Here is a 26,083-nt window from a genome sequence, read left to right as displayed (position 1 = left end):
CCGCAGACGCCACAGAGCTGCAGGACGTAAGCTGTGCTGTAATCTGCACTAAAGCTCACGAACGTCAGCAGAGTGGCTTCAACTGCCGACCCTTCAGGAGTAAGGAAGCTGCAGGACGGAATGGTTGAACCACTAGAAACCAGCCTGAGTTTGCTACATCAGGGTAACAACAGCAGCAAGCTCATTTGCAGAACCGGACCGCGTCCGTCCTCTGGTAACAGCGGGTCACTTTCACCGTACCGCTCTGAGACAGCTTTTCTCTTAATTAAGAGGCGCCGTCCGAGCATCAGCAAAGCATTGCCAAGGAGAATATAACGGCTTCTCTGACCGAAGGCTTCCAGCTTTCCATGGTCGGCCGCAGGCTAGCTGCGGAAAGAGACGTTTCAAAGCCATAAAAGCGGCTGTAGGTCGGGCTGGTGGTTGGCAGAGCTGTAAAACACACCTTATTCTGCAAACACGCACAAACAGATTCAATTCCCTCAACCCCCTCTCTGCTACCTTACCTTCACAGCTGCACACACATTACGCTCAGTCATCCGTACCCTAGCACTCAAAACTTTCCATGACAATTTTCACTTTAAAGCGGGGCTATTTCTGAGAGCAAATCCTGCTCCCGAATTACCTGCAGCTATTTATTTTGCCTGGTAGCAAACTGGAATACCCTTGCTTTCAAGAAGGCCCTTAGAAATACATCAGCCGCCTGCTCTGCAATATGCTAAAGGCCAGTGTCAGGCAAGAAGTACCACATTTCACTGCAGTAAAAGCAGAAAAAGTGGTAAAAGCGGTAAAAGTATTTCTTAACATTCAAGGAAAAAGAAAAAAAAATGTATTTTGCATTTCCCCAAGGTGACGTGGAGTCCCTGAATAATGCTGCAAGATCTCCAATACACATTTACAAATGAGAACAACCCAAAGCTGGTGCTGGCTAAGCCAACGACCACGATGCAATTGTCTGCAAATGTAGGAAACTGGACCCAGTGACCTAGCACAGCCCTCAGGTCTTATTAAAAGTCCTGTAAAAAAAAGGAAAAAAAGCCAGTTGCAACAACAGTGACATATACTGGATTGCTTAATCCTAAGGGACACCGAGTACACCGGATTCCCACGAAGCCCAGCACGTTACTGGGCTCCTCTGTGCCATGTTCTGCTGCTCCTCCAGTTCCTTTCCTTATTTCATTACCCCAGGCCTGCGATTGCAAAGATTATGTAAAGAGAGAACACCTGGATTATTAGGACAGATTAAAAATGACAGAATCCTCAGGTCACGCTAGCTGTCCCGTGGCAAGAGACCAGCAGCAGGAACGAGGCTGTTCTGCCCCCGATTTACTGAGACATTTCCCAATGCCAGTCCTTAATCATGCCCCTCTCTCCGTTTTTCCGCTGCTCCAACCCAGCCTTTCTCAGGGACAGGCAGCGTGAAACAACGCTTCGGTCTGCTGAACCGCTCGGCGAAAAGATCAGCAGAAAAAAAAAAAATATCCATGGGGCATCAGCAGTTCCTGGCTGCATGTGCTCGTGCAGGTCCCTCATCAACCCGAGAGGCGTAATTGGAGCAGACTCCGTTAACCGCTCGCATCTGTTCTGCCAGCACCGAGCAGGAAAACCGCCTGCAGGTCACCCCAGAGCTGGGAACCCTCGCAGTTCCCCAGGAACGAGGCGGGTTTGGACCGTCCTCTGTCCTGGATGGATTTATCCGCAGTCCTGCTGAGCACCTGCAGCACTGACCGATGCCGATGGGAGTAACGGGCGCACCTCTGGAACAAAAAAAACACGTTGGGGGCACGGAAGATCCCTTTCTCCATACTAAATACAAATGGGAAATGTTTTCTTCCACTGATTCACTCCCAAGACATTGCTCTCTTCATGATTCATTCATTAGAGCCAAACTGCAATTTTCTTACGACTTTAGGCCTTAAATCTTGCAAATGCCACAGATTTATTCACAGTAGATTCATGTCAGTAGCACAAAATGCCACTTCCAGTCTGCTTTTAGCACGTATCTGCTGCTGCACGGGATTTCAGAGGCAGATAAAATTAATGATCTCTACCCGATAACGCCTCTCTGGGCTCCCTGCGACAATTTGCTGCTCTTTTTTTTACAAGTCCTGTAGCACTGGCAGGGCCAGTCCTGAAGTCAGCCCAAGTCACCAAAACCGCTCCTGTGTTTGAAGGATGCTGCCCTTAAGCAGAGGACAAGAGCTCTGCTGGGCAGACGCCGCGCACCTCGTCTTGGTTTGACGAGCAGATCACTGGTGTAAGAGCAAGGTATTCGTGGGAAGCGTCGGTGGTTTCCACGAATGATTGCTGTTCGTTTACCGAGGCTCTAAAACAAACAGCTTCTCTGCAACAGAGACCTTTACAAAAATCATCCATAAATGACGTAAAAATAACAAATTAAAAAAAAAAAGCTGGTCTTCAGCCTTCACTAGCAAGGAAGCAAAGTGGATTAGATCACAGCTCAAGCCCTCAGGGGCACTTACTCCCTCAAAACATCACTTGTCAAATATGCAAAGCAAGTTTATTCTTCAGCTAAATCTCTCTAGCATCTTGATGAGAGAAGAAATACCCTGTGATAATGGTATGGATTGAAAAGCTAGATGATGCCGTGTGTGCCGTGACAACTGGTACCTGCAGCCCAATATATCAGGGGCTAACCGAAGGCAAAGCACAACAGAAACCAGAGAAAAAGAGAAAACAAGAGAAGCCATTCATGGCAACAGAAGCAAGGTAAAAGCTTGAATCCCAAAGAGACTGGATGACGTGCAGTCAACTCTGGAAAAAGGAAAAAAAAAATAAGGATAAAGATTTTTTCCTTAAACCCTTTCTGGTGCTGGACTCGGGGAGCTTCACCAGTTCATGTCCCTGCAGAACGGGGCTCACGTGCATGGATTAACTTAGATCCAGATCCCGTTGTACCCAAGCAATGCCTTTCCTGGAAGAAAAGCACCTTTACTGCTTCCAGTAAAGATCTCCTGCCCTCTCTTCCTGAGAATCTGAAGCCGCACTGTAAAGCAACCTTCCCCCTTCATCCTAGGTCATTTATTAACACAGTTCAAGACCGGCCAGTGTTTTCTGCCCATGGCAGCGTGAAAAGTTACGTCAGTTTCCACCTGGCAAGCGTGCCTGCTTTCATCAGAGGACGTGGAGGGGGCTCCAGGGAAGAGGCCCCACAGCACCAGCCAGCTTCACAGCTCAAGAAATCGCAGCGCTGCGCGTTATGAAACGCCTGGCACCGTCCCGGAGTGATGCAAGCAGGTATCACTCGCTGAGGCGGTGAGCGTGTCGAATGCCCAGCTCCAGAGCAGGTTCCCTGCAGATGTGGAGCCTTAGAAAAAGGAAGTGCAGCCAGGGAGAAGGGCAACGAACTGATCTAAGTCAGATTAGCGGAGAGCAGGAAACAGCCTCCAAATGCCCTGGTACGTGTCTAGTGCCAGAAATGGGATATCTGGAATTCTGTGTTTAAAAATCAACTTATTCTGCAGCTTTGTGCAAAGTTCTCAGCAGTGTTATTCCATAACTCTTCCCCGTGCCCCTTGGGAAATGGGCAGCGGCAGCACGTTCTGGGCTGCGTAGCTGGGCAGGGATCCCCGCCGCGGCTGCCCTTGACACCGGGTCCCGCTTCGAGGGACGTGCCAGGGGGAGGAAGAAAGGAAGGACCTGCTAGGAGGAGGAAGCAAGCTGCTACCCGGAGGGCGGCCGGTGCACCTTCTGCACGGCCACGCAGAAGCCTCATGGGGAAAACTCTACGGGGTGTGAAGCACAGCGTTAGATAGGAGAGCTGATACCATGAGCCGCGAACCCAGCCGAGGAAATAAATCAGCTCCAGAGACCGACCAACGCCGTGCCCGGAGCACACAGCCGCCGCTCCTCCGATGCTCTGCTGGACAGCAAACGCTGTTTAAGAGAGGGAAACCCGGAGGCCGGATGAAAGGAAGGGAATTGCCAAAGCAGCAAGATAAACGGCAGGTGATTGCAGGTAGCAAACAAAAGAGAAAAAAAAAAAGAGCTGGACGGCGGCCATCTCACGGCCCCGGGAGCTGTCAGCTGCGGGCACGGACGGCGACACGGGCAGGCGGTAACGCAGAACTGAGCGGACAGAAGCCCAGATCGCTGCCGCCTTCCCCCGCCTCCAACGGGCTTTGTTTGGTTCGAGGAGGGGGCTCAAGGCCAGGGGGTGCTCCCGGACCCGGCCGCGGTGTGAGGCCGGGGGCCGGCAGGGACGAGCCGCCGGCTGCGCTCCCCCCGCTCCGCACCGCGCTCTGCCCGCCCCAGCACCACGCCGGGCTCACGGCCGCGAGCATCCTCCCCCCGCCCTCCCCTCCCTCCAGCGGAGGGGCGAAGCGGCCTCCTGCCGGCCCCGTCCTGTCCCGGGACCCCACCCCGGGACCCTCCCCAGTTCCCCCCCGGTCCCCGATCCCGGCTCCCGCCGCCCTCCGGAGCCTCCTCCCCGCCGGGGCTCCTCGCTCCGGCCACGGCCCCTGAGGAGCCCCGGGCTCCCCACGGGGCCCGCCCCGGGACCCGCCGCTCACCCTCGGCCCCGCTGCGCTGCTCCCGGCCCTGCCCCGGCTCCGCCGCCGCCTTTTGTTCGCTGCGGCTCGGCGCTGCCTCCCCGGCCCATCGGCCTACGGGCGCCGCCGCTTCCCATTGGCCGCCGCCGCCGCCACGTGTGCCTTGCCTGAGCTCTCCCCGCTCTCCCATTGGCCCGCGCCGGTGGGGCGCGCCCGCGCGGCCTTGTGGGAGTCGTAGTTCCGCCCCCGCGTTGACCCCGCCCCGCCCCGGCCCCCCCCGCCCCCCGGCCCCCCCCCCCCCCGGCCGGCCCCCCCCCCCCCCTTCCTCCCCCCTCAAACCGGGCCGGGGCTGCGGGCAAACAGCGGCGGTGCCAGCTCGGAGCAAAGGGCCGCGGCCACGCCACCGTCACGCCGAGCGCCACCCGCCAGCCCCGGGCAGCCTGCCCCGCTGTCACCAGCACCTCGCCTCGATCCCGGCCCCCTCGGTGCTCCCAGAGCCGCAGCAGCCCCGTGCCCGCTGCTTCTTCCTCCTCCTCCTCCTCCTCCTCCTCCTCCCGCTGCAGCCTCTCATTCCCCGGGCCAAGCCGCCCACCATTCCCCTCCCACGGCCCGGCATGCCTGCACCAGCAGCCGGCACAGGCCGGATCCAGGCGTTCCCCAGAGCTGAGAAGCTTCCCCCGGGGGTGGTGGAAGGCAGGAGGTGTCCGTCGGTACCGGCGGTGGGGTGCGGAGCTCCGCAGTGCATAGCCAGACAGCAGTCCTGCTCAGAAACCGAGCATCATCACCATTGCTGGGGCACGGTCCCGAAGGATACAGCTGGCAGGTGTTCTTCACCTGAGCAAGGCAGCCAAACATCTCCCACGTGCAAAGAGAGGAGAAAGGGACGCTTGTGAAAGTGCAGGATGCGGCCATCCCCCCCGTCCCGGTTCACAACAGCCCCACCTGTTTTGAAACAAGCCTCTAATGGCACTCATCACGTCTCGTCTGCTTGCCAGCAACACTCAGGGCACATTCATTTTTTTGTGAGTGAAGCGCCCTGGGGCAGTCCCTCAGATGAGGGAGGATGGCCTCGGTCCAGAGGCGAGCAGCCCATGACACGATCACGGGGCTGGAGCACGGACTTGTAACGGCCGCCGGCGGGTGACCAGAGGACACAGACACGATGCTCCTGCCTGTCTCCTTAGGGAGAACGTGTCACAACCCACAACAGCAAAAGGCCCCATGGAAAACGGTTACCAAAAGTTTACTTTAAACCATCTCAACTTCTCTCCCTGTCGGCAGAGGGTTTGTCACGTTGGCCTCCCACTGCAGGGTTTGACTGGTGTTTGTGTCGCCACCCACGCATGAGACACCCTGCCTGCCTTCTGCACAGCCCCGTCTGCCACGCCGTGGAAGTGAGGACTGACCCTGTCACTCCTGGGCTGCTTCCAGAATCCAGCAGCAGCTCTGCCATTCCCCACGGTGATGTTAAATCTTATGGACTGCTCTGAGCAGGAGTATTTTTTGAGCAGGCCAGACAGGCCACACCCACTCTGAGTCACTTTGCTGGAACAAATTGCTTCAAATATTAATCACGGCAGGGTCTCGTACAAGGCCAAAAATAAAGTCAAGACTTTGGATGCTGTCAGGAGAGAACCAGAACGTTCTCTCATTCATCATTTCTGCTTGTCCAGGAGAATTGGATGCCGCAGGGATGAAACCAGTAGCATGGGCTACCAGCAAACACCAAAAAGAACTGAATATTACACATACAGGGGGAAGGCAGTGGGCTGCTGTGCGAAGCCCCTGCAGGAGGCACCAGCTCCTGACCTGGCTGAGCAGCAGAACCTGTTCGGCCTGACGCTGAAAGGAACTGAGGCATTCACACGACTGCTCTTGCACCGCGGTTTTATGAAGCGCCTGCACTCCCACACCCCCTTTCTTTACGGCCGTGCCTCCAGCGCTGGTGTTTGGAAACGCAGGCTTTAGAACAAAATCCGAACAAGTGCAGGAGCACCGCAGGCTGGACAAGTCCGGTCAGGAAAACGCACTGCAGCTCCAGCTGCCTGCAATTACCCGGCACGCATTTTGCAGCAAAACGGGTGTTTCCTTCCCTCGCAGCCCTGCCTCGCACACCTCGCCTATCCGCCGCCCACCCGTGCCCTACTTGCACCGTGCCTCCGACCAGCCCACCCCACGCTGCGTTGGCTCGTGGGAACGCGCTGGGCACGGCACGGCTCGGCTCCGCACCGCAGCATTTCGAGGCGCTTGGCCCACGCGAGCCCCCGGGGCCGAGCGCTCCCGGTCAGGTCCCTCCCCCCCCCCACTCGGTGCCGGCAGCGGCGTGGCGCGAAACCGCGAGAACCACACGCGGCCACAGCGCGGGCGCGGGAAACAGTCTCGCGCCGTGGCGCGCCAAGACGTCACCGCGTGGGCGGGGCTTCGAGCCGGGCCGGAAACGGGGCGGTTGCCTGGCAACGGTTGCCAGGTGACGGCGGTGGCGGCGACCGGGGCCGGGCCTGGCCGGGCCGGGGCATGGCGGCGGTGGCGGGGGGGGACGGCGTGCCGGCCGGCACCTTCCCCGGCTTCATGACCGAGGGGACGCTGCTGTACCGGCGGGGAGAGTACGGCAAGGCCCTGGCCTGCTTCGACAACGTGAGGGAGCCGGGGCGGCCCGCGGGGGAGAGTCCCGAGGGCACGGGAGGGAGCCTGGGAGGGCGGCGGGGGGTGGCGGGGCCACCGGCGGGGGGCATCTGGGGTGTGGGTCCCCGGGGAGGGCCGCGGCTCGCAGGGGTGGCGGCGAGGAGGGAGGGGGGCGAGGAGGGACGGGGCAGAGGCGGCAGCACCGAGGGGTGTCACCGGGGGGTGGCCCTGAAGTGGTGGCACCGTGGGGGGGGGGCACCTGCACGAGGGGAGGTGACACCAACACGACGGGAGGTGACAGCAACAGGACGGGAGGTGACACTGCCAAGAGGTGCAGGTCCTGCCCTTGCGGTGGAGGCGGCACACAGACTGGGGGCAGCACGGGAGGAGGGGGTGGTCGCACGGGGACGCGTGAGAATAATTTTTGCAGCAAAAGTTGGAGTTTTTGTCCTCATCCATCGGCCAGATCCATGTAGGGACGGAGCAGGCTGTACCCAATACGTGTGTGTGTGAAGGGAGGGTGCTGAGGGGATGCAGCCGGTCTCCTTTCAGTTGTGCCCAGCGACAGGAGGAGCGGTGACGGGCACAAACCGAAGCCCAGGAGGCTCCGGCTCAACGTGGGGGGGCACTTCTGTACTGGGGGGGTGACAGAGCACGGGGACAGGCTGCCCAGAGAGGCTGCGGGGTCTCCTTCTCTGGAGATACCCAAACCTGCCTGGGTACCATCCTGCATGAGGTGCTCTGTGTGACCCCACTCGGCGGGGCGTTGGACCCAGTGATCTCCTGGGGTCCCTTCCAAGCTCAGCCACCCTGTGAGCCCTCACTGATGGCACACGCATGTCTGCTGCGTTCCAGGCACTGAAGCTGAGAGCAGAAGACAAGCACTGTCTAGTTGCCCGCTCAAAATGTTACCTGAGACTTGGAGACACGGAAAATTCCCTGAAAGATGCTGAAGCTTCTCTCCAAAATGACAAAACGTTCCCCAAGGTAAACAGCATGAAGCAGGAAGAGGCTGGGGTGGCCAAGGACAGGTCTCTTATCTGTGCAAAGCTCTGAAGGGTCTGGGAGGCAGCGTTGTGTAAAAATAGATAACTCTAAAAGCAAAATCAGCCTCGCTCTGCACTCTTGCCCCTTTTAGTGCTTCCAGAGGAGGGGAGGTGCTTTGTCAGCTAAGGAAGAGTTCCGGGATTATGCTTTATTGTATGAAAACCTGATAGCATACGGCTTTCCCTCCCACCTAATAGGGAATTAGTTGAGGTCTCTGAAGTGTTTTTATTTTTTTTATTTTTTTTCCTTTTCAGGGACTTTACCAAAAAGCTGAGACATTATATACCATGGGCGACTTTGAATTTGCGCTAGTATTTTATCATCGAGGCTACAGACTGCGCCCAGAACTACAGAAGTTCAGGCTGGGTATCCAGAAATCCCAGGAGGCAATTGTCAACTGCATTGGAAGTAAGCAGCTTGATTTGATGGTGCCTACGAGCACAGCTGGAAGCTGTTCACTGGACAGCTGATGGCATGTTAGCTCTGCAAGTGACCTAAGGACCCTATAACAGCAGAGTGCCTTTGCTTCTGGATTCAAGTGCTCTGTGGCCATTGTCAGATGAAACCAGAGAGTACCAAAAAAAGCACGGCCCCATTCTTTTTCTTCTTCTTTTTTCTTCTTTATTTTTTCCTTTTTTTTTTTGGCTGAATGTCAAATGTCTAACAACTTCATCTATGGAAGTGAATTATGGTGAATTATGACCCCAGCACTTTTTTTTTTTTTTTTACATTTCCAGTCACCACGAAAATGTTCTAAATCATACAGAACAAAGCAGCTCGTCTCCTTATGGCCCTACTGATTACAGAATCCATTTTGAAATCTTTATCCCAACACTAAAAGTTTGCAGTGAAATTTCCCTCGCTACCTGAGATCGGCCTTCCTGAGATCCTGATTTTCCTCCAATTTACATTGCATAAGAGCAGTGAAACTGTTGACTATTGCAATGGAGCACTGCTTTCATAATTTCTGGCGTAGATCACAGAACTGCGTCCTGCAGGAGACAGAAAAGGCCAAGGACCTAGTGATGTTAGAAAGTAAATGGAAAAATTTCCCCTTAGATTTTCTCTTAGCAATGTTGTCACGTGAAGACAAGCGGGGACAAGATGTGCACCCACTCCTGGGCACACGGACACCTCTCAGCTGGGGCTGCCACCTTAGACAAGTGGCTTATCAGGTGCACAGCTCCCAAGGCTGCTGTAAAACCCGCCGAGCTAGTTAGGAACTGCCCAGGTGGATCCTCCAAGAGCCTGTCCCGTCACCGAGCCAGGACACACCCTGCCTGCACACCCATACACGGAGGCCTCGATCCTCCAGATACTTGGGCACCTCGCTCTCCCTGAAATCAGTTTCAGAATTTCAGTCCACCTCCAGTGCCGCAGATTAGCTTCCTGTCCCAGCTCTGTAAAAACCTGAAAGTCTTCTACGCGTGGTACTCATTTTAAAAAAGCAGACAGCAAAAGTTTCCAGATCTGGCTTGCTTTCCTCTATCACTGCTGCTTTCTTAGCTTAATACAAATGCCTCAACGTCTTTACGGCTCTCAGTCAAAATGCTTGTCATGCTTGATATACTGAGCTAAATGCTTTAAATGTGTTCGGACAGCTGGACTGTTTGCAAATGAACAGAATAAAACCCAAAACATTTTTCCAATCAAGTGGCAGCTCCTAGATGCAAGGGAAAAGAAGCAAGGAAACGTTTTAGTATTTGATCCATATGTTGAAATAGTTGTGAAATGCACATGCATTAACAGGGCATATCCTCCAAACTGCTTTTTTGAATCTGCTTTGCCCAGCAGGTTCAGAAACACCAGCTTTCTGTGATATGTGGATACTCACATCGCTGAGCTTGGCCCAGGTGCCTTGCTGGAGGAAATCCTTCTCCAACAGCAGCAGCTGAACCTCCTTCCTTCCTTCTGACCAGACCAAAGAGTTGTTTTTCACCCTTTCCTCCACTGCCAGAGTGGAGGAAATCTGAATAGCAGAAGTGAAAATAAAATGGGAGGTTTGCCCTAATGTCAGTGCACAAAAACTTTAAAGTAGTTCCCTCTATTGCTGGATATCCCCATGCTTACGAGTTTTCCTTCCATTTTAAGCTTCAGCTTTGATTCCTTGGAAGAACCTGCCACCCTTTTTCTTCTTCTGTCTCCATGTAGATGTAGCATGTCTCTGTAGGAAAGCTGCACTGTGATGGGAGCTCCCAGGTGCCATAAGAAAATAATTAAAATCCAGAGAAGAGCTGCATCTGTGAGCTGTAATTCCTACTTAAAGACCATACCAACATCCACATATTTCTTGTGAAATAATTAAGAAAGCTTTATTTGAAACAGGACATTATAGGCTTGGCACAGTTATGGTCATTTTAGTTTCTAAAGCTTCAGTACTGCTGTCGTTGAACACTAACAAGTATTTTCTCTGTATTTGCAGGTCCATCCTCAGTTAAACTGGAGAATAAAGAGGATCTCTGCTTTATAAGCAGGCAGGCAGAGGTACAGTGTGAATGAAGAGCTCTTGCTTTAGAAGCTAACTAGAGTTATTATCATGCTAATATGTTCTGAAATAGGCTCCAGAGGATTAGTAGTTTCTGCAGCAGCGTGGATGGGGATACAGCTGGTCTAGTGAAGCGCATTCTGAGCATACAAAGCAAGCTGATCCATTGTGAGAGTTTTTATGTACCTGCTTTTAATGGTACACAAAATAGAAAGGAGAAGACAGAGGGGTAGGGAAGAGCAACCAAGGAGAAACGAAGCCCAAACTGAGAATCCTCTACCAGCCTGACTGCTCGTTCTGTTGTATGTTGCTGATCACCCATCAAAGGCTAATAAGTAACAGCAGTGAGGTCAGAGCCAGGGTACATTTATCTAGAATATTTACTTTGGTCTTACCCGATGTTTAAGGTTCACATTTTTGATAATGGACACTTTCTCAATTGCTTAATTGTGGGGTGGTCCACTGAAGTAGTGCCTCGTTCCTCTACGATGCCAGGCCACATTTCCCTGTGAAGTCAGTGCAGTGAATGCTCATTGCTTCGTTCAGCTGCAGTTACGGGTACCCTGTGGTAAAAAATAATTTGTACAAAGGGGGCTAAATATTAGTACTATAATCGTTGGGATTTTGAATGCGAGACTTGAGAAATACCGTCCTGATGTTTCAGAAGTCCCAGTTGTTGGAGCTGTTACGTCTTTGACTCCGGAGAACTAGATCTGCCTTTGCCACAGCCTTAATGTCCTCCTGTCACAGCACTGACCTGGACTCCCTCCAGAACAGGATAAGACTGAGGAGCAGAGCTAACTCTTGGTCTTATTACAGTGCCTCCTCCTTCTCTTGGAAGCGAGGGAGCACACTTGGGCACAAAATTTCAGTTGCTGCTGACCAAATCTCTTGGTGAGATACTGACTTCTTGCCTTTACTTAAAAAGTAGCTGGGCCTACGTGGATGGTAAACAACTCTGGAAGCCAGAAATTCTGATAATGCTAGTGTTTCCCACTAATCTCACCCTACTTAATTTATTTTTTCTTGCTGTAGAGCAAAAAAGCAAATCAGAAACTCCAAATAAAACTGACCAAGGATCAAAAGTGGACAAAGAAACAGGAGCCTCGGAGGAACCCAAAAGTAGAGCGACAGCTTCTTGGAGAGCTTTATGCTGACAAGGCCTACCTAGAAAAGTTGCTCAAGGATGAAGGTCTTTCTCCATTGTATTTAACTAAATGCTCCTCCAAGGCAGGGTCTTTTTTCCTTCTTTTATATCCTTATTACTACTATTCCTTACTTGTATCAGAGCTCAGATAGCGCAGAGTGTTTGCAGTGGTCTTGAGAGAGGCAGAAATCTGGAGAGTTCAGGCATTTTTGGAGCCAGATCCAATATTCATAACCGTGTCTGAACATGTTTCCTTCCTTATTAAATGACAGGCTTTTAAAACAAACAATAAATCAATTCAAAGCAATCCGTGCTGATGAAATAAAAAGCAGAAACAACAGCATTACAACTTAATTTCTGGCGTGGTGTTAAATTCTACTAACACTTGCATTAAGTGCAAAGCACAGCTAATGAGACCATGCCTCATTCATGGCTTCGTTCTAAATGCTGTTAAGATCAAGATGCAGGATTCAGAGGAGTATCTTATTTCAGAACGAGGCAGAAAGGTGGTTCCCATTTATTCTTTCCTCTAAGAAACTGTTTACCCAGTAATAGAAGAACAATTCAGAATTTAGTCTACTCATAGGTTTCATGATATTACTGGCATTAAGTAATAAGGGCCATCTGGTTTCCAGGCATGTTAAAGTCCTCTCAACTTCCATCTCACAGTTTAATCCACCACTTTCTAAAGTGCCATTTGAGCACAAGTGTCCTGTCCAAGAGGACAAATGCTCATGCACCACAGCTGGCCCCTATTAATTGGGCCTCTTCTTTGGCTCTTCATCAGAGAAGGCAGCAGCTTACAGGAGCTGGGAACAACAGCTTTAGCTCACCAGGAAAATTTTCTGTAACTTCTCTCCTAACCACATCACTTCTGAGGAGCATTAAAGACTTTAATTCCCAGGACAGTCTCTGTCAGAGCAACAGAATGTTCACAAGCAGTCCCCCAGTGAACTGCAGCTTTGTCCATCACACACATTAATGCTTTCCTGCGTTTTACCGCCTTATTTTCAGATTTGATGAAGAGCAGCACAAAGCAAGGGATCAAAGTAGCAGACATGGTTTTGAGTGGCATTGCCTACCTGGACACACGCACTGAGTTCTGGCAGCAGCAGAAGCCTATTTATGCCCGCGTGAGGGAGCGTAAGCTCAGGCAGCAGAGGTGGATCCGAGACAAGAAGCGAAAACCAGCTGAGGTTGCCAGATACATTTTGAAGAGCATGGAGGACATTGATATGCGTATGTGTCCTGGCTGGAAACAGTAAGAAAGCGATGATTGGCATATGTAATTATTTGCTGTACTATTTTACAGCCCAGAACAACAGAAGCAGTGTGCAAGTACTAACAAACAGTAGCAGGCGCTTTTGGGAAGTATTTGCTTTCACATTCTCCAGCTTTTCCAAGGCAACACTTCCTTAGATACAGAAGCCAATGCATTTTTCTTTTTTTTTTAATCCTTTCTTTTTTTTTTTTTTTTTTTCCTGTACTTGAGGTATTGCTGATTGCTTTTCAGAACATCGCTTAGATACAAAAGCCAGGTCAGTCACTGCTGCATACTTAGCAAGTGCCTCTGGCTGGTCTAGTAATCAGAAATTTTACCCAAAAAATGCAGGGCACTGAAGTAAATAATTTCTGTAGTTGAAAAATACCTCTGTGGAGAGACAAAGAAGCTGAAAAATAGTGATCTGGAAGGAAGGAGTAATTCAGCCACTTTTACCCTTGCTTTCTACTTATGCTACATATTTTACGACTCAGGAACAAACATGTGGTGTTACTGCCAGTCAGTTCATTTAAGCTACAGCTTGGCAAAGACAGTGTCAGAAACATCCTGCAGTGCACTCCCCACAGTACTGCAGCCAGCTGGGTACAATGAACAGAGCTCACCAGGAAAGTTCAAGGGGCTAATTTAGGAGATAAAAAAAACTAAGCACTGTAGTACTTCATCTCCATGATCAGGCTGCGCTGCTTCAGTGTCTTTTTGCTTTCAAAAACTTGAGACAACAAGCATCATTCTCATTTATTTTTCATCAGCAAGTGTGAAGTCTTACCAGAGTTATCTCCCCTTGCTTGCTGTGATGCAAATGATTTCCAGGAGTGCCGGATGGAGGGGCTGAAGTACCATTTCCCAGGGGCAGATTTCTTGGAGATTGAATGGAGGAATGTAGGATATGCATGAAGAGTTAGGAGCTCTAACCATTCCCAAGCTTTCTCGGAGGTGTACATAACTGCTCTTCGTCCTACTTCCCCAGTATTGCTGTGTTCCTACCCTAACTCTAAACTTCCCTCTTTGTCTCTAGTGCTGACTGGTGGTTCCCCTGAAGAAAGCTGCAAGAAAGCTGAGCACGTGCTAAAAACAATACAAGGATGGTCAGATGATGAAGTTCCCAACAAGAATGAACTGATTGGAAACCTCCACAGCTGCATTGGGAATGCTCAGTTAGAGATGGGCCAGATGGAAGCAGCCCTGCAAAGCCATAAAATGGATCTCAAATTTGCCAGGCAGAAGTAAGTGCTGAGAAGTTTAGATGGATGGGGAAAAGATCCATCATACAGAGGAAAGTTCCTCTGTTAAGATGTTTTAGCATCTGCTAACGCTGTAACTCTTCCATGTGGAGATTTAACAGGGCAATGCATACAGACTCTGTCCACATGCAGTGGTCCCTAATGACTTACCTTCACTATTTCAAAAATAAGGTGACTTAAGCAGATTTTTAAAGGACCTAGCACACACAGTGTATCTAAATCCATGCTGAAGCAAAGCAAAGGAGAACACAAGTTCCAGACTCAGCACTTCAGCCTCTAGTATGCATTTCCTTCTCAGGAAGGTCAGAGTCTGAATTGCACAAGTTTTCTTCTACATTTTCCCTTCACGTCATTTGCATTCAAATCATGATGATAGGTGTGAAATATTGATAAAAGATACAGTTGCTCATATAGAACACGTTCTGCAGCCGCTCTTTCAGCTAACACAGAATGGAGCAAATGTCTTAAGAACTAGCAACAGAGTTTTACAAAGCACATGAGAAAACACTGAAGAGTTGCTTGAATTGAGGTTATTTTGGTTTTATTTCTGCCGATACTGTATAAGACTGTTAAAATGTTACAGCCTCACTCTTTGTCCTTTTCAAAAAGCACATTTTTAATTATAGGTTTAACAACTTCTGCATCTCTCCTTGTGATTTCCACCCCACAGTTACACCAAATAAAGTTAAGACTTAGCAGAAGCTAGGCAGGAATGAGATCCGTCCTTTTACTGCTTTTTCAAACCGACTGAAGGCTGTATCTGAAGGACAGAACCACAGCCATTACCGAGGGGCACCCGCCCTCTGGTGGCTGGAGTTCAGCAGGGACGAGGGGAGACATCGTTAATACATCGTTAATGACTCGCATAACCCACAGCAACACATTTGTTCTCTCGTTTCATAATTTTATTTTTTTCAAGGCACGGGTAGTCAAAGCAGGCCACTTCTGAAGCTGGGAAGGAGGACTAATTAAAGAAACAAAAATAGCTACATTATGATAGAAGAAGTTGCCTCTAGCATTGGGCAAAATCTCATTCGGAGCATTGGGAATAGGGCCTGTTACCAGGAGTCTGTTAATGAGACATTGCAGACACATTCTTGTGTCTTCGGTTTTCTCTTGGACAATAATTTATTAGTGTTAGGGACCTAAGAACTGGTAGGGGATTTCCATGGGATCCACAAGGCAACAAAGAGAAACTGAGGCAAAGAAAAGACTCATGAGGGCTGCCAGATTTGCACAAAATATTGAAGACAAAGCTAAACTGATTTTCCCCATATGACAGGGTGTTGCAATGGCTGTAGATGAAAATAAAATTTTACTTTGGTTTTATGACTTTCAGCCTGACACTGGTCCTTTACTTCTACTTCTCAACACTTATTTTCATGTTAAGAGACAAAGAAAATACATGGGCTTGAAGAAAGCACAGACTGTGTCAGGAACAAGGCTGTTTCAGCTACTACAGCTTCTCTTTCTTTTCAACACAGCAATCTACCAGATGCCATATCCAGAGCCCTTGATAACATCGGCAGAGTTTATGCCAGAATCGGCAAATTCCAGGAAGCTATTGACACGTATGTAAAATCAGTAACAGGAAAGGCGTAAGGCTGTGTTTTGAATTTAATAGATGCTGTATTTTCAGTTTGTTTAATTGTACTGCCAGAAAGAGGGCTGAGAAAGTTTTCATCAGAGTACCTGGAACACTTTGTTTATAAAATCCATGGCTGAAATTATAACTGCACCTAGTGAGATTCAGCAGTAGTCTTTCTTTCTTACTCTCTGCTTGAAGCTGGGAGGAGAAAATTCCAATGGCAAAATCAAGCCTGGAAAAGACCTGGCTGTTCCATGAAGTTGGCCGATGTTACCTTGAGCTTGATAACGCTGAAGCAGCCCAAAATTATGGAGAGAAGTCCCTGCAGTCAGCAGATGAAGAGGGAGATGTTGAGTGGCAACTCCATGCTAGCGTACTGGTGGCACAAGCACAAGGTAAAGATGTCACTAGAATTTTTTCTTTAAGGACAGATGGCAGCCTGTCTGTTCAGCTTCTTTCATATCTGTCATTTAACCACCAAAGTAACTGTACTGATTAAGATCTCTCACAGGAGACTTGCTTGATTAACACTTGTTCTTGTCTTTATCTTGGGTTAAAATAGATATTTTCATTTGTCCCTTACAGAAAAATTAAAGGATTACCGGTCTGCAATCATGAACTTTGAAAAAGCACTTGAGAAGGCAAAGCTTGTTCACGATGATGCTGCTCAGAAGGCCATCATTACTGTAAGTGGCTTGGTGCAAAGCGGAGAGAAGCTTGTGGCAGCATCAATAAGTTAGCTGTAAATGTTGTCTAGCATCCTGCAAATTAAGAAAATGTCACTACGTAGCTAGTGCGTTAAGAGGGGGAAAATGCAGCCTCTGAAGGAAAAAGTTATGAAGTCTCCTGGCTCAGAAAACTTAATCTCAGTTTGTGAACCAGTACCACACCTAGAAGGCTTCAGCCCTAGCTCTGTTTAGGTGAAGGGAAAGTTTTTATTTGAACTCCCTTTCACATGCAGAATACAGAAGTACCTTCTCTACATTCAGTACCTGTTGGAACGCAGGGCTAATCGGAACTTACCCGCTCCTGGCCTCTCCAAAATGTCCCAGAGAAATCACTTTGCATCAGATCAGAACATCTGGGGCATTGCTGGTGACCCAAGGATAAAGCAGTCTGCACGTTTTGGTAGCCTGACAGTGGGTTGTGGGTGATCTTCTGACCTCACTCAGCTTGCCAGGGAACAGGTACAGCATAAACACATTCCTATTTGGTGATCCCTCGTGGCTGTTCAAAGTTGAAGCAGAGCCTGTTTTGCTGCGAGAAGGAAAACAATAGTTTGTAAGAGATTAAATCTTCAGGGGAGGAGATATTTGATAAGGGATGCTAACAGGTAGTAATCACTGCAGGGAGGAACGAAGCATGTTGCAGAGAGTTTTGAGGTAGGAAAGGAGCAAGCAATGACAGCAGAGATCAAAGAGAAACAGGAAAAACTTAGATACAGAGCTGTATTTCTATAGCCTTCACTAATAAGCCGCATCACTTTCAGGCCTTAGATGATGTGAGCAGGAGCTTCATTGAAGACCTGAAAGAAAGAGGAATGACAGATCACTCTCTTCAAGGTAGTTGTCATCTGGGCCTCCGCACCACATTAATGTAAAAATTCCCCACTTTCCTTTTCTGGCATGGGAACAAACCAGCCCATTCCCAGGTAGCAAGCACTGAAATTTCTGGACTGCATGCATCCTCTGTGCTAGTATGCTGTAGCAGGAATTCATTTATAGGTGATGCCGTAGCATAGTTAAAATCTGTGGCCTCATTTTTTTGACAGTGAGGGTTTAATTTCCAGGATAACAGTGAGGGACTCTGGCTTCTCTTCAGCTCTATCTTTGTAAAAAGCTTTTTTTAATAACAATGAAAGCAGCTCCAGTGCCCAGAATGTGTAATGGTGGGCACAGTCAGAAGCAAAATCGTATCAAAATGCAACTGTAGAAATTACCATGAATAAATGAGACCCACAGTGCTGAGGCCTTCAAAAACATCAGCAAATTCTAGAGCCCACCTAGTATAAAAGTACTGATTTTCTGTCACTTTCTAAATTACAATACGTGCTACTGAGCACCTGCAGCATGAAGCACGACAGAGTAAGTCACAGTTCCACAGCAAACTGATACTGCTCTTCGTCCAAACACATGTACGTGTCCTTACCAGAGGAAGGCTAACACAAAGAGCAACCCCTACTCTGCCCCAGCAAGTAGGGCTGCAGAAGGAGGGGAGCAGAATGGAATCCCCAGGGGTGCAGCGTGCTCATGGTTAGTTGAAGAACACGAACTGAAGTCCTGCAGCTCTGCTCCCAGGTCTGGCCATGGCCATCTCAGGGCTGTATCAAGCCTGAGCAGGAGATGGCAGCACTTCCCAGGCGTCCCCCCCTGCGAACACCACACCTGGACTTCATCTCATGTTCATTTTATCAGCTGATGAATCCAGGCGTCACGATCTAGCTGCAAGCACCTGCCTTCTGTTCACCTTAGATCATATAGCTCAGCACCTCATATTGCTGGCAAATTTAGCTTTGTGAGGCAGAAAATAGAGAAGAGCTTTCTAATTGTAGTGATGGAGGCCAAGGGTCTTTTCCTGCGCCCTACTGATTGCTCAGTGCTGGAACCTGGTTTAAGATTCCCTCTGCCTCCTCCTCCCCCCTTCCAGATTATGATTTCAGCAATGAAAACACAGATGATGACAACTTTGAGAAGGACAGAGAGGGAAAGGAAAGCGAGCAAAGCACGGAGAATCAAGAAGATGAAAAGGAAAATGAAGATGCCAAGAACGATAAAGAGCAAGGAGGAGATAAAGGGCAGGAGAGTAAAGAAGAGGAAAGCAAAAGTGATGGCAATGAGAGCAAAAAAGACAAAGAAGAAGTAGGGGGCGATGAAAAGCAGCCGAACCTTGCTTTGGAGTAGAGTAGCATTTCCTGAGCAGTTAGAGGGCAGAATAAACCTTTGTGCCGAGCGTTGCTTTTGCAAACAAACCCTTTTCCTATCGCTGTTCCTAGACCCCCGCCGTGCCACGTACCTGCGAGGCCAGGCGCACGCGGACGCTTCGCTTCGTGTTTTTCCTCCCTTTTCTGCCACAGCTCCCCCGGAGCACGGGGCAAAAACAAAACAAAAGAAAAAGAAAACCTGGCCCCGAGCTGCGGCGGCCCCCGGGGCCGGGCACCCATCGCCACCGGCCCGGCCCGCCCCGGGGAGGCGCGGCCACGGCGGGGGAGGGGGGTTCGGGGGAGGGGGGGGGCCCGGTGCTATGAAAGGGGCCGCGATCGCACCCGCCCCAGAGCTGCTGCCCCGCCGCCCCGCTCCGCACCGGCGGCCGCTGCCCTCACCATGGTAAGCGCGGGGCCGGGGCATCCCCGGGGCCGGTTTTATTTCCCGGTGGGGAGGGAGGAACGGGGCTCCGCCGGCTGTATGGGGGGGAGCTCGGGGGTCCCGGGGTGCTTGGGGCGCTGCCGGAGCCCAGGGGGCTGCAGGATGGAGCTGGGGGCACGGCGGCTTCTTCCCGGGGGGGTCCTGGGCTGCGCTGCCCCTTCTGTTCCCCAGCCCACCCTGGGGCTCAGTCGGGGTGCTGAAACCTTTCGGCAGCGTGCAGAGGGGCGCCGGGTCCAGGAGCATCACCCGGCGAGGCCCCGGGATGCGGAGGACAAGCGGGGGCTTTGTGGGGGTCGCAGGCAGGGACAGGACAGGGGCGCGTGTTCAATTGGGGATTGTTTGCCCCGAGGAGCCCAGTGCCCCGCCGGGTCGGGTCTCTGTAGTGCCATTGTCTGGCCACGCTGTACGGGGCCTGATTTCATAAAGGCCAGCATTATCCTTCGAGCTGGCTGCTGAACAATGGGTCCTGAGGGTGTTTTCTATTATTGTTCTTTTGTTTGCACGGTTGAAAAGCAGCCTCAGTCACTGCTGGCCACCAGCAGCTGCTTTTCTGCAAAATAGCTGGGCTGCCCCGCTCGCAGCCATCCCTCACGGCCCCGGCCCTGCTCGTTGATGCTGCTGGTGGTCCCTGCCCGGGCCAAACATCCCCCTCCAGAGCCAGGACACGGCGAGGAGCAGCAGCCCTTGGAGCCAGCTCACACCTCTGCTTCCTCACGCGTGAAGATGGGGGAGCCCTAAATCCCCAGGGAAGGTGGTGTAGGGGCCCCAGGAGAGTTGTGTAGTTCCTCCTCTTCTTGCAGACCCAGGAGCTCTGCCTCGGTTTTGGGAGCGGGCACGGCTGGGTGTGCTCCAAGCTCCCCATCCCTGGGGCAGGCAGCGCTCCCTGCCCACCGCATCCCTAAAGCAGGGGGGTGGCGCGGTCCCAGCCCCAGGGCGCTTCGGAACCAAAACCCACCCCTGAATTTTGGAATAAAGGATAGAGTTACTTAAAATAGGTGACTTTTTAAACAGGCTCTTCACTCTGCGAGCAGGAAAGCAGTCCTTTCCTGCCGTGGGCAGCCCACTTGCACCCTATGTGAACCCCCCCGATTTTTGCATCGCAGGCAGAACTCACTTCTGCGGTTTCACTTCTGGGGGCAGGCGCGGGTCCCAGGCTGGGCTACGCGAGGATGCAGCTGGGGAGGGTGGAGAGGCCACCCATCAACCCACAAAAACAACAGCTGCCCTGGTGGTGCTGGCGAAACAAGCCGGAGAAATCCCTCCCTTCCTCGAGTCCGGTGCTTTCCTGGACCCTGCTGGGAATTATCTGGGCTTCCTGTTACTGGCACCGCTGGCAGGCGGGGAGGCAGAGCCAGCTCCCCAGGGTGCTGTTCCCAAAGCTCCTGCTGCTGCCAAGCTTCTCTGGCGCTCGCAGTTGCTTTCGCTTTCGTGTTCCGCTCGGCAACGGCTGGGATTGGGCTTGCCCTTGCCGGAAGCGATTTCAGTTGCTCCTCATTCAAAGAGGAGCCCAAATTCCCTCCTGTGAGGCACTCACGCTGCTCAGCAGGGTGCCAAGAAGAGAATTCTTGCAGTGAAAGAGCTTTCACGTAGAAACAGCCTTTCTTACAGAACAGAGGACCCCCAAGCAGACTTAAATCAGTCTGATCACTTCACGATGAGTTGACAGGACCGCAGCTGCTGCCCCAGCCGCCTGCCTCTTTCATTTCCCCTTTTCAGGCGGAGCTGCCCCAGACACACAGCAGCCTCGCAATCTAGCGGCCACGAGCATTTGTTTAAGCGTTCAGAAATAAACTTGATGCTGGGGCTGGGTTTCAGCTCCCTGGCAGCAGCCACCGCCACGTGACGGGCGAAGCTTCCCCTTCCCGGTCAGGCAGGGCCAAAGCGGCCGCTGGCAGACGCCGGAGCAAGGAGAGGAGCCACACGGTCGCTCCTCGGGGTCAGGGGCAGCGCCAGGACGGGGCACAGGCAGGTCCCTGCTGCGGGGAGGGTTGGGGGAGCCGTGACGAGTGCCGTAAGCCAAGCGAGGTTACGGGAAGCGCTGGCACCGCGTCCCCTCAGCCTCCCTCCCCGTGGAGGCTCTCAGCAGCACGTGCTCGCGCAGCAGGAAGGTGCGTTCTCTCGGGGTCGCTAACCTACAAAGCGTTTTCTTCCTGACTTTCAGAACAGAGGCTTCTCGAAGAAGAGTCACACGTTCCTGCCTAAAATATTTAGAAAAATGTCTTCTCAATCAGCAAAAGAAAGGCCTGAGAGCTTGCAGTTTCCTTTCCTTGATGACGAAGATACCATCTCCACGCTCAAAGAGTCTAAAACCTTTTTTATTTTAAGAGGCCTACCTGGCAGTGGGAAGTCCACTCTCGCCCAGGCTATTCAAGACAGGTATAAAGATGCCTGCAAGGTCATTTCTGTCGATAGCTATAAAATTACGCCTGGAATAAGAAGCAGCGTTCCTGAAGAATACTCAAAAGTTGATGAGGATCTAGTTGACTATTGCAAACGAGACGTCAGCATTATCGTTTTGGATGACACTCACCATGAAAGGGAACGGCTGGACCAAATCTTCGATATTGCTGACAAATACCGGTACAAAGTCATCTTTGCTGAGCCCAAAACCCCGTGGAGAATGGATTGCTCGCAGCTTAAGGAAAAGAATCAATGGAAACTGGCAGTGGAAGACCTGAAGAAGATGAAGCCAAGCTTGGAGAAGGAATTTCTACCCATGTATTTTGGGTGGTTTTTGAGCAAAAGAAGCTCTGAGAACCTGAGGAAGGCTGGCCAGCTCTTCTTAGATGAGCTTGGAAGTCTCAAAGCCTTCAAAAAGGAGAGCAAATATTGTATGTATAGAAGTATCTTACCAAGTTCTTTGTTAGTGAAACAAAGGGGACAACTTTAGTCAGCTTCTAAAGTGATACTCTTAAAGTTAGCAACAGGGAAAACTGTTTGAAGATACTAATCCCAGTTTCCCATAGTTGTCAAATTTGCTTTTGTAACCGAAAATAAACAGTTCTCCGTAAAAGCCTGTTTGGCTGTGAGGCTGCAGGGAGGTGGGCTGGGATGGCGGCAGCATTGCTCTAGGCAGCTGGGCACCCCGCTGGCTGCTGGGCTGCGTAGAACAAACACAGAGTCAAAGAAAAAATGGAAAAACCAAGTGGGCCTTGCCCCGTAAGGGACTTCTGCAACATCAGGTCTAAGATGAGCCGCGATGCTGTGCAGAAGTTTGGCTTTTAATTACATCTGCTGATAGTCTAGGTGGGAGGAAGACCTTCATGTATCCATCTAGTCCTTTTTAGCAGTAAGAAAGATGAAGCAAGAAGGGCAGCTTGGTGAAGAAAGCTGAGATGAGACAGGCTCGGGGGTAGCGTCAAGGGGTTGATTTTTTTCTCATAGTAACATTGCTTACCTGTGTTTGCAGTTGCTTTTGCTATTGAAGATCCCAAAATAAAAATGGATCTCACCAGCTACTTTGTGAAGAGACCACCTGGGGTCTTACACTGCACCACAAAATACACAGAGTTTGGAAAAGCCCCCGGGGCTGAGGAATACGCACAGCAAGAAGTGAGTACCATGGCTCCGGCTTTTCCCTGCCCCTTCCCCTTCCCAGCTGGGATCCGCGTGCCTTGGGAGTGGGCTGGGGGGAGGCAGCTTTGCTCTCGGCTAAAAGTGAGAAGCATGGGGGAGAGGGCAACTATTTCCTGTTAGTTTCCAAACTAACTATCCGCCCCCATCACCCCGACTTCCAGCAGCATCCCCAGTAGCTTAACCTATATGATGGTAAATCGTTCAGTAGAAGTATTGATACTTCCAGCCAAATTATTTCAAAGCGGGTGAGCTCAAGAGCCCATCTGAATTTGGAATTTGTGAAGGAGGAAGACGTAACCGACCCTGAATTCACAGAGCAGGAGCTTCAGGCCACGACTTTCTAGTTGACCACCACATTTCAAATATGGCAAAGCAAAAATGATCACGGCCAGCCAGGACCCTGGTGTTGGTTAAAGCTCTGTCCTGGACTTGTCTCCCTTTTTCTTCTCCCAGGCCGTGAAGGCTTCCTACGGCAAAGGCTTCACCTTGTCCATTTCTGCTCTGTTCATCACAACGAAAACTGTTGGTGCCCGCGTGGAGCTGAGCGAACCGCAGCTGCTGCTGTGGCCTGGAGATGTCGATAAGCTCCTGTCCACCGACAACCTCCCGAAAGGCAGCCGGGCTCACATCACCCTCGGCTGTGCCAACGGCGTAGAAGCAGTCCAGACTGGGCTCGATCTGCTGGAGTTTGTGAAACTGGAAAAGGCAGGGAACAAAGGGGATGAAGTGGGGGAAATCGGAGGGGGGAAACTGCAGTATTTTGATAATGGTATGTGGATGCTCGTCCTTTCCAAAAAGATCGATGTGAGGGCGATATTCTCAGGTTACTATGGAAAAGGAAAACTTGTGCCTACGCAGAGCACCAACAAACGGGGCTCTGCTTTTAGTTCCTGCACCATCATCTAAGAGCATGGGCAGGGTAGCTTTCTTCTTTTGTTGTTTTTAAAAGGCAAGTAACTCAGTAACCTTTATAATTGTAAAGAGAAATAATTCTACCTTTACTAAAGCAAGCCCTTTTTGCCAGCCCCAGTATGAAGTCTCTGGGGAGACAGTTTATTGGCCTCTGGAAGAAAACAAACAGCTCTTGTCTGACCAAGGAAAGCTGTCAAATAACCGATGTCAGTAACTGAGGTGTTGCTGAGTGCTTTTAATGGAAGAGTTTTGGAAAGAACGAGCCGTGGTGTTCTGCTTGTTTTCTTCCTCAGAGGAAGATCTTCTATGGTCTTTTATAACTTCCCTATGAACCACAATCGTTAGATCTCTACATGCCAGCACTATATGATCAAGCAGTGGCAGACCAAAGCCTGTACAGAACTGGGCTGAAGCCAAGTGAAGTGAACTGCGTAATGCCTCTCCCCTTCTCCCAAACCAGGGGGACTAAAAGTCAGTAATTCTGGTAGCTGAACTACTAGGTGAAAACCAGTAAGATCCAATTATGGGTCACTTCTGTCAAGTGTGGAGTTGCCAATAATTTAGTCCATAGGAAGAGGATTTGCAACAGGCAGCAGGGTACCTAAAAGCCTTCTGTGTTCTACCCCAATTCATGCTCAGGCCTCCTTCAAGTGCAGGGAAGAGACGTGCTGGTGAGCACACAAAAGGAAAGCACAGTGCCAGATAATGCCTTAGAGACAGAAAAAATAATATCCCAGAAGAAGAAACAAGTTAAATCTCAGGAGATGCATTCGGTTCCTGTAACGTGGCTCCAGTCCCTTCAGAGCACATGTAAGAGTGGGGCAGGACCAAGCCCTGTCCTGCGCCCTTGTTTTGTAGGGAACAATCCTGCCTTGGCGGGGAGTGGAAGAGATGAACTAATGTCTTTTCCATCTTATTTTATAGAAACTAAAATCGTGTCTGAAGTATAGAACTGTACTTCATGCAAGATTTTACTAGTTTTATCTAATGCACTTGAATGTTAAAAGTTAGGATGGAAGTAACATTGTAATTTAGGAAGTAAATGGAGGTATTGTAACTGCGTAACTTAAGTCTGCTCAAACCTAAACCATTGGCTGGAAAAGAGTTAATGATCAAGTACTTTTGTTATTAAGTCTGTTTTATTAAAGCTTATGTTTTTGCTCTTAGCCAGGTTGTTTGTCAGTCATCAGTGGCTATGTGGTCACTACTTTACCGTAACAAAAAGCTCAACTAATGGATTCCGGTCAGGACAACAGTTTAAACTCATGCTAGGGCTCAGTGTTTGGTGAACTGCACAGTGAAGTTAATCCCGTATTAATAAATGTAAATACTTACTGTGTTTGACATGCATGTGCTGGGTTCGTATCTGTAAAGGAGCTGTCACAGGGGCAGTGCTTACCTGTAGCTGTGTGTGCTCAAACCCAAACCGCTCAGGAAGCCCAACTCAGCCTGTGCAAGAAGCATTTCTCCTCTGAACACTTAAAACAACAGCAAGGAGTGCTTTGGGCTAATCCGATAAACACTCCCCATGGTTTCTAGCAAAGCAAAATATTTCCTGCTGTTTCAAAAAGACGGAATACCTGTAATCCCCCCTTACCTTCAAGGGATAAACAGTTGGCTAGCTTCTGCACCAGGAGAGTTGCAAGTGCCATGTGAGAAGTCTCACGCGGTTTTGTTCCATCAAAACTATATAAAAAAATAATTTAACAGCATCTGCCCAGGACAGCCCTTGAGAGGTTGCAGGAGCATGCTGAGCCACCTCTCCCTCCAGTGCTCTGGTAACACAACCCAACGCTCCAGATCACATCCAGCACCGAAATGCACGGCTGGAGTATCTCGTTTATTTGCCTGTTCAAGAACAACAGTGAGACTGTCCTCCTTTAAGTTTTTATTAGTTTGTACATCATATACAGTTTATAATAAAGTAAACCAATTGCATATGGTTTTGCTTCAGTCTGTGATATTCTTCATATAAACACATCATTATGAATTATGCCTAATGAAGTAAACAACAAATATTCACATTTTTACCATTCACATCCTAGAAAGGTAAGGGTCCAAAGAGGGACAGTGTTCATACCAATGTGAAGCCTGCCTTAGAGAGGATGACGTGTTTGGCAAAGCGATCTGGATATTGATTGCTCCATGCAAGACTCCTTTCCTCCCATGGGAAAGGTAAGATATTTACACTGAGGTAAACATTCCGAATTTCATTCCAGATAAATACTGCAGCACGGGGTCCACTGTCCTCTCCAAGTCGGCTTCACATCAGCGGCCGGTTGCCTGACTACTCCTTAATGTCTTTACAACAAA

At 50.3% G+C, this 26,083-nt stretch overlaps 3 protein-coding genes across 8 annotated transcripts in view; 2 read left to right on the top strand and 1 right to left on the bottom strand.

The window, feature by feature from the left end:
• Positions 1-19,228, bottom strand: part of ACLY (ATP citrate lyase) — a 43,834-nt gene extending 24,606 nt beyond the window's left edge. The window contains exons 1-2 of one of the 4 annotated variants that reach the window (XM_035347554.1): positions 6,718-6,730; positions 1,605-1,607 (exon numbers count right to left, since the gene is read on the bottom strand). The gene's annotated coding sequence lies outside the window, so the exon portion shown is untranslated. Of the gene's footprint in view, positions 1-484; positions 488-1,442; positions 1,455-1,604; positions 1,608-2,223; positions 2,349-6,717; positions 6,731-19,202 lie in introns of those variants that run through there. The other 3 variants (XM_035347553.1, XM_035347552.1, XM_035347551.1) reach the window with 3 other exon arrangements.
• Positions 6,961-18,888, top strand: TTC25 (tetratricopeptide repeat domain 25). 2 transcript variants are annotated; one of them, XM_035347573.1, is made up of 12 exons: positions 6,962-7,142; positions 7,986-8,117; positions 8,432-8,585; positions 10,600-10,661; positions 11,698-11,854; positions 12,824-13,048; positions 14,107-14,314; positions 15,817-15,903; positions 16,119-16,315; positions 16,506-16,606; positions 17,410-17,482; positions 18,567-18,888. In XM_035347573.1, the coding sequence occupies exons 1-12, from the start codon at positions 7,023-7,025 to the stop codon at positions 18,818-18,820; spliced, it is 1,770 nt and encodes a 589-aa protein (XP_035203464.1). In that variant the 5' UTR covers positions 6,962-7,022; the 3' UTR covers positions 18,821-18,888. The 2 variants fall into 2 exon arrangements, with proteins under 2 accessions (XP_035203465.1, XP_035203464.1); XM_035347574.1 differs by lacking the exons at positions 10,600-10,661; positions 11,698-11,854 and having other exon boundaries at positions 6,961-7,142.
• On the top strand, positions 19,203-25,708 carry CNP (2',3'-cyclic nucleotide 3' phosphodiesterase). Of its 2 annotated transcripts, none has more exons than XM_035347607.1 (4): positions 19,203-19,243; positions 21,444-22,113; positions 22,692-22,834; positions 23,312-25,708. In XM_035347607.1, exons 1-4 carry the CDS (start codon positions 19,241-19,243, stop codon positions 23,762-23,764), a joined length of 1,269 nt encoding a protein of 422 aa, XP_035203498.1. In that variant the 5' UTR covers positions 19,203-19,240; the 3' UTR covers positions 23,765-25,708. The 2 variants fall into 2 exon arrangements, with proteins under 2 accessions (XP_035203498.1, XP_035203500.1); XM_035347609.1 differs by lacking the exon at positions 19,203-19,243 and adding an exon at positions 21,227-21,247.
• The last annotated feature ends 375 nt before the right edge of the window (positions 25,709-26,083 follow it).

This window comes from Oxyura jamaicensis, chromosome 27, assembly GCF_011077185.1.
Source record: "Oxyura jamaicensis isolate SHBP4307 breed ruddy duck chromosome 27, BPBGC_Ojam_1.0, whole genome shotgun sequence".
Lineage (NCBI taxonomy): Eukaryota > Metazoa > Chordata > Aves > Anseriformes > Anatidae > Oxyura > Oxyura jamaicensis.
The sequence above is the reverse complement of the archived record's forward strand: the minus strand, read 5'-3'. Positions and strand labels throughout refer to the sequence as shown.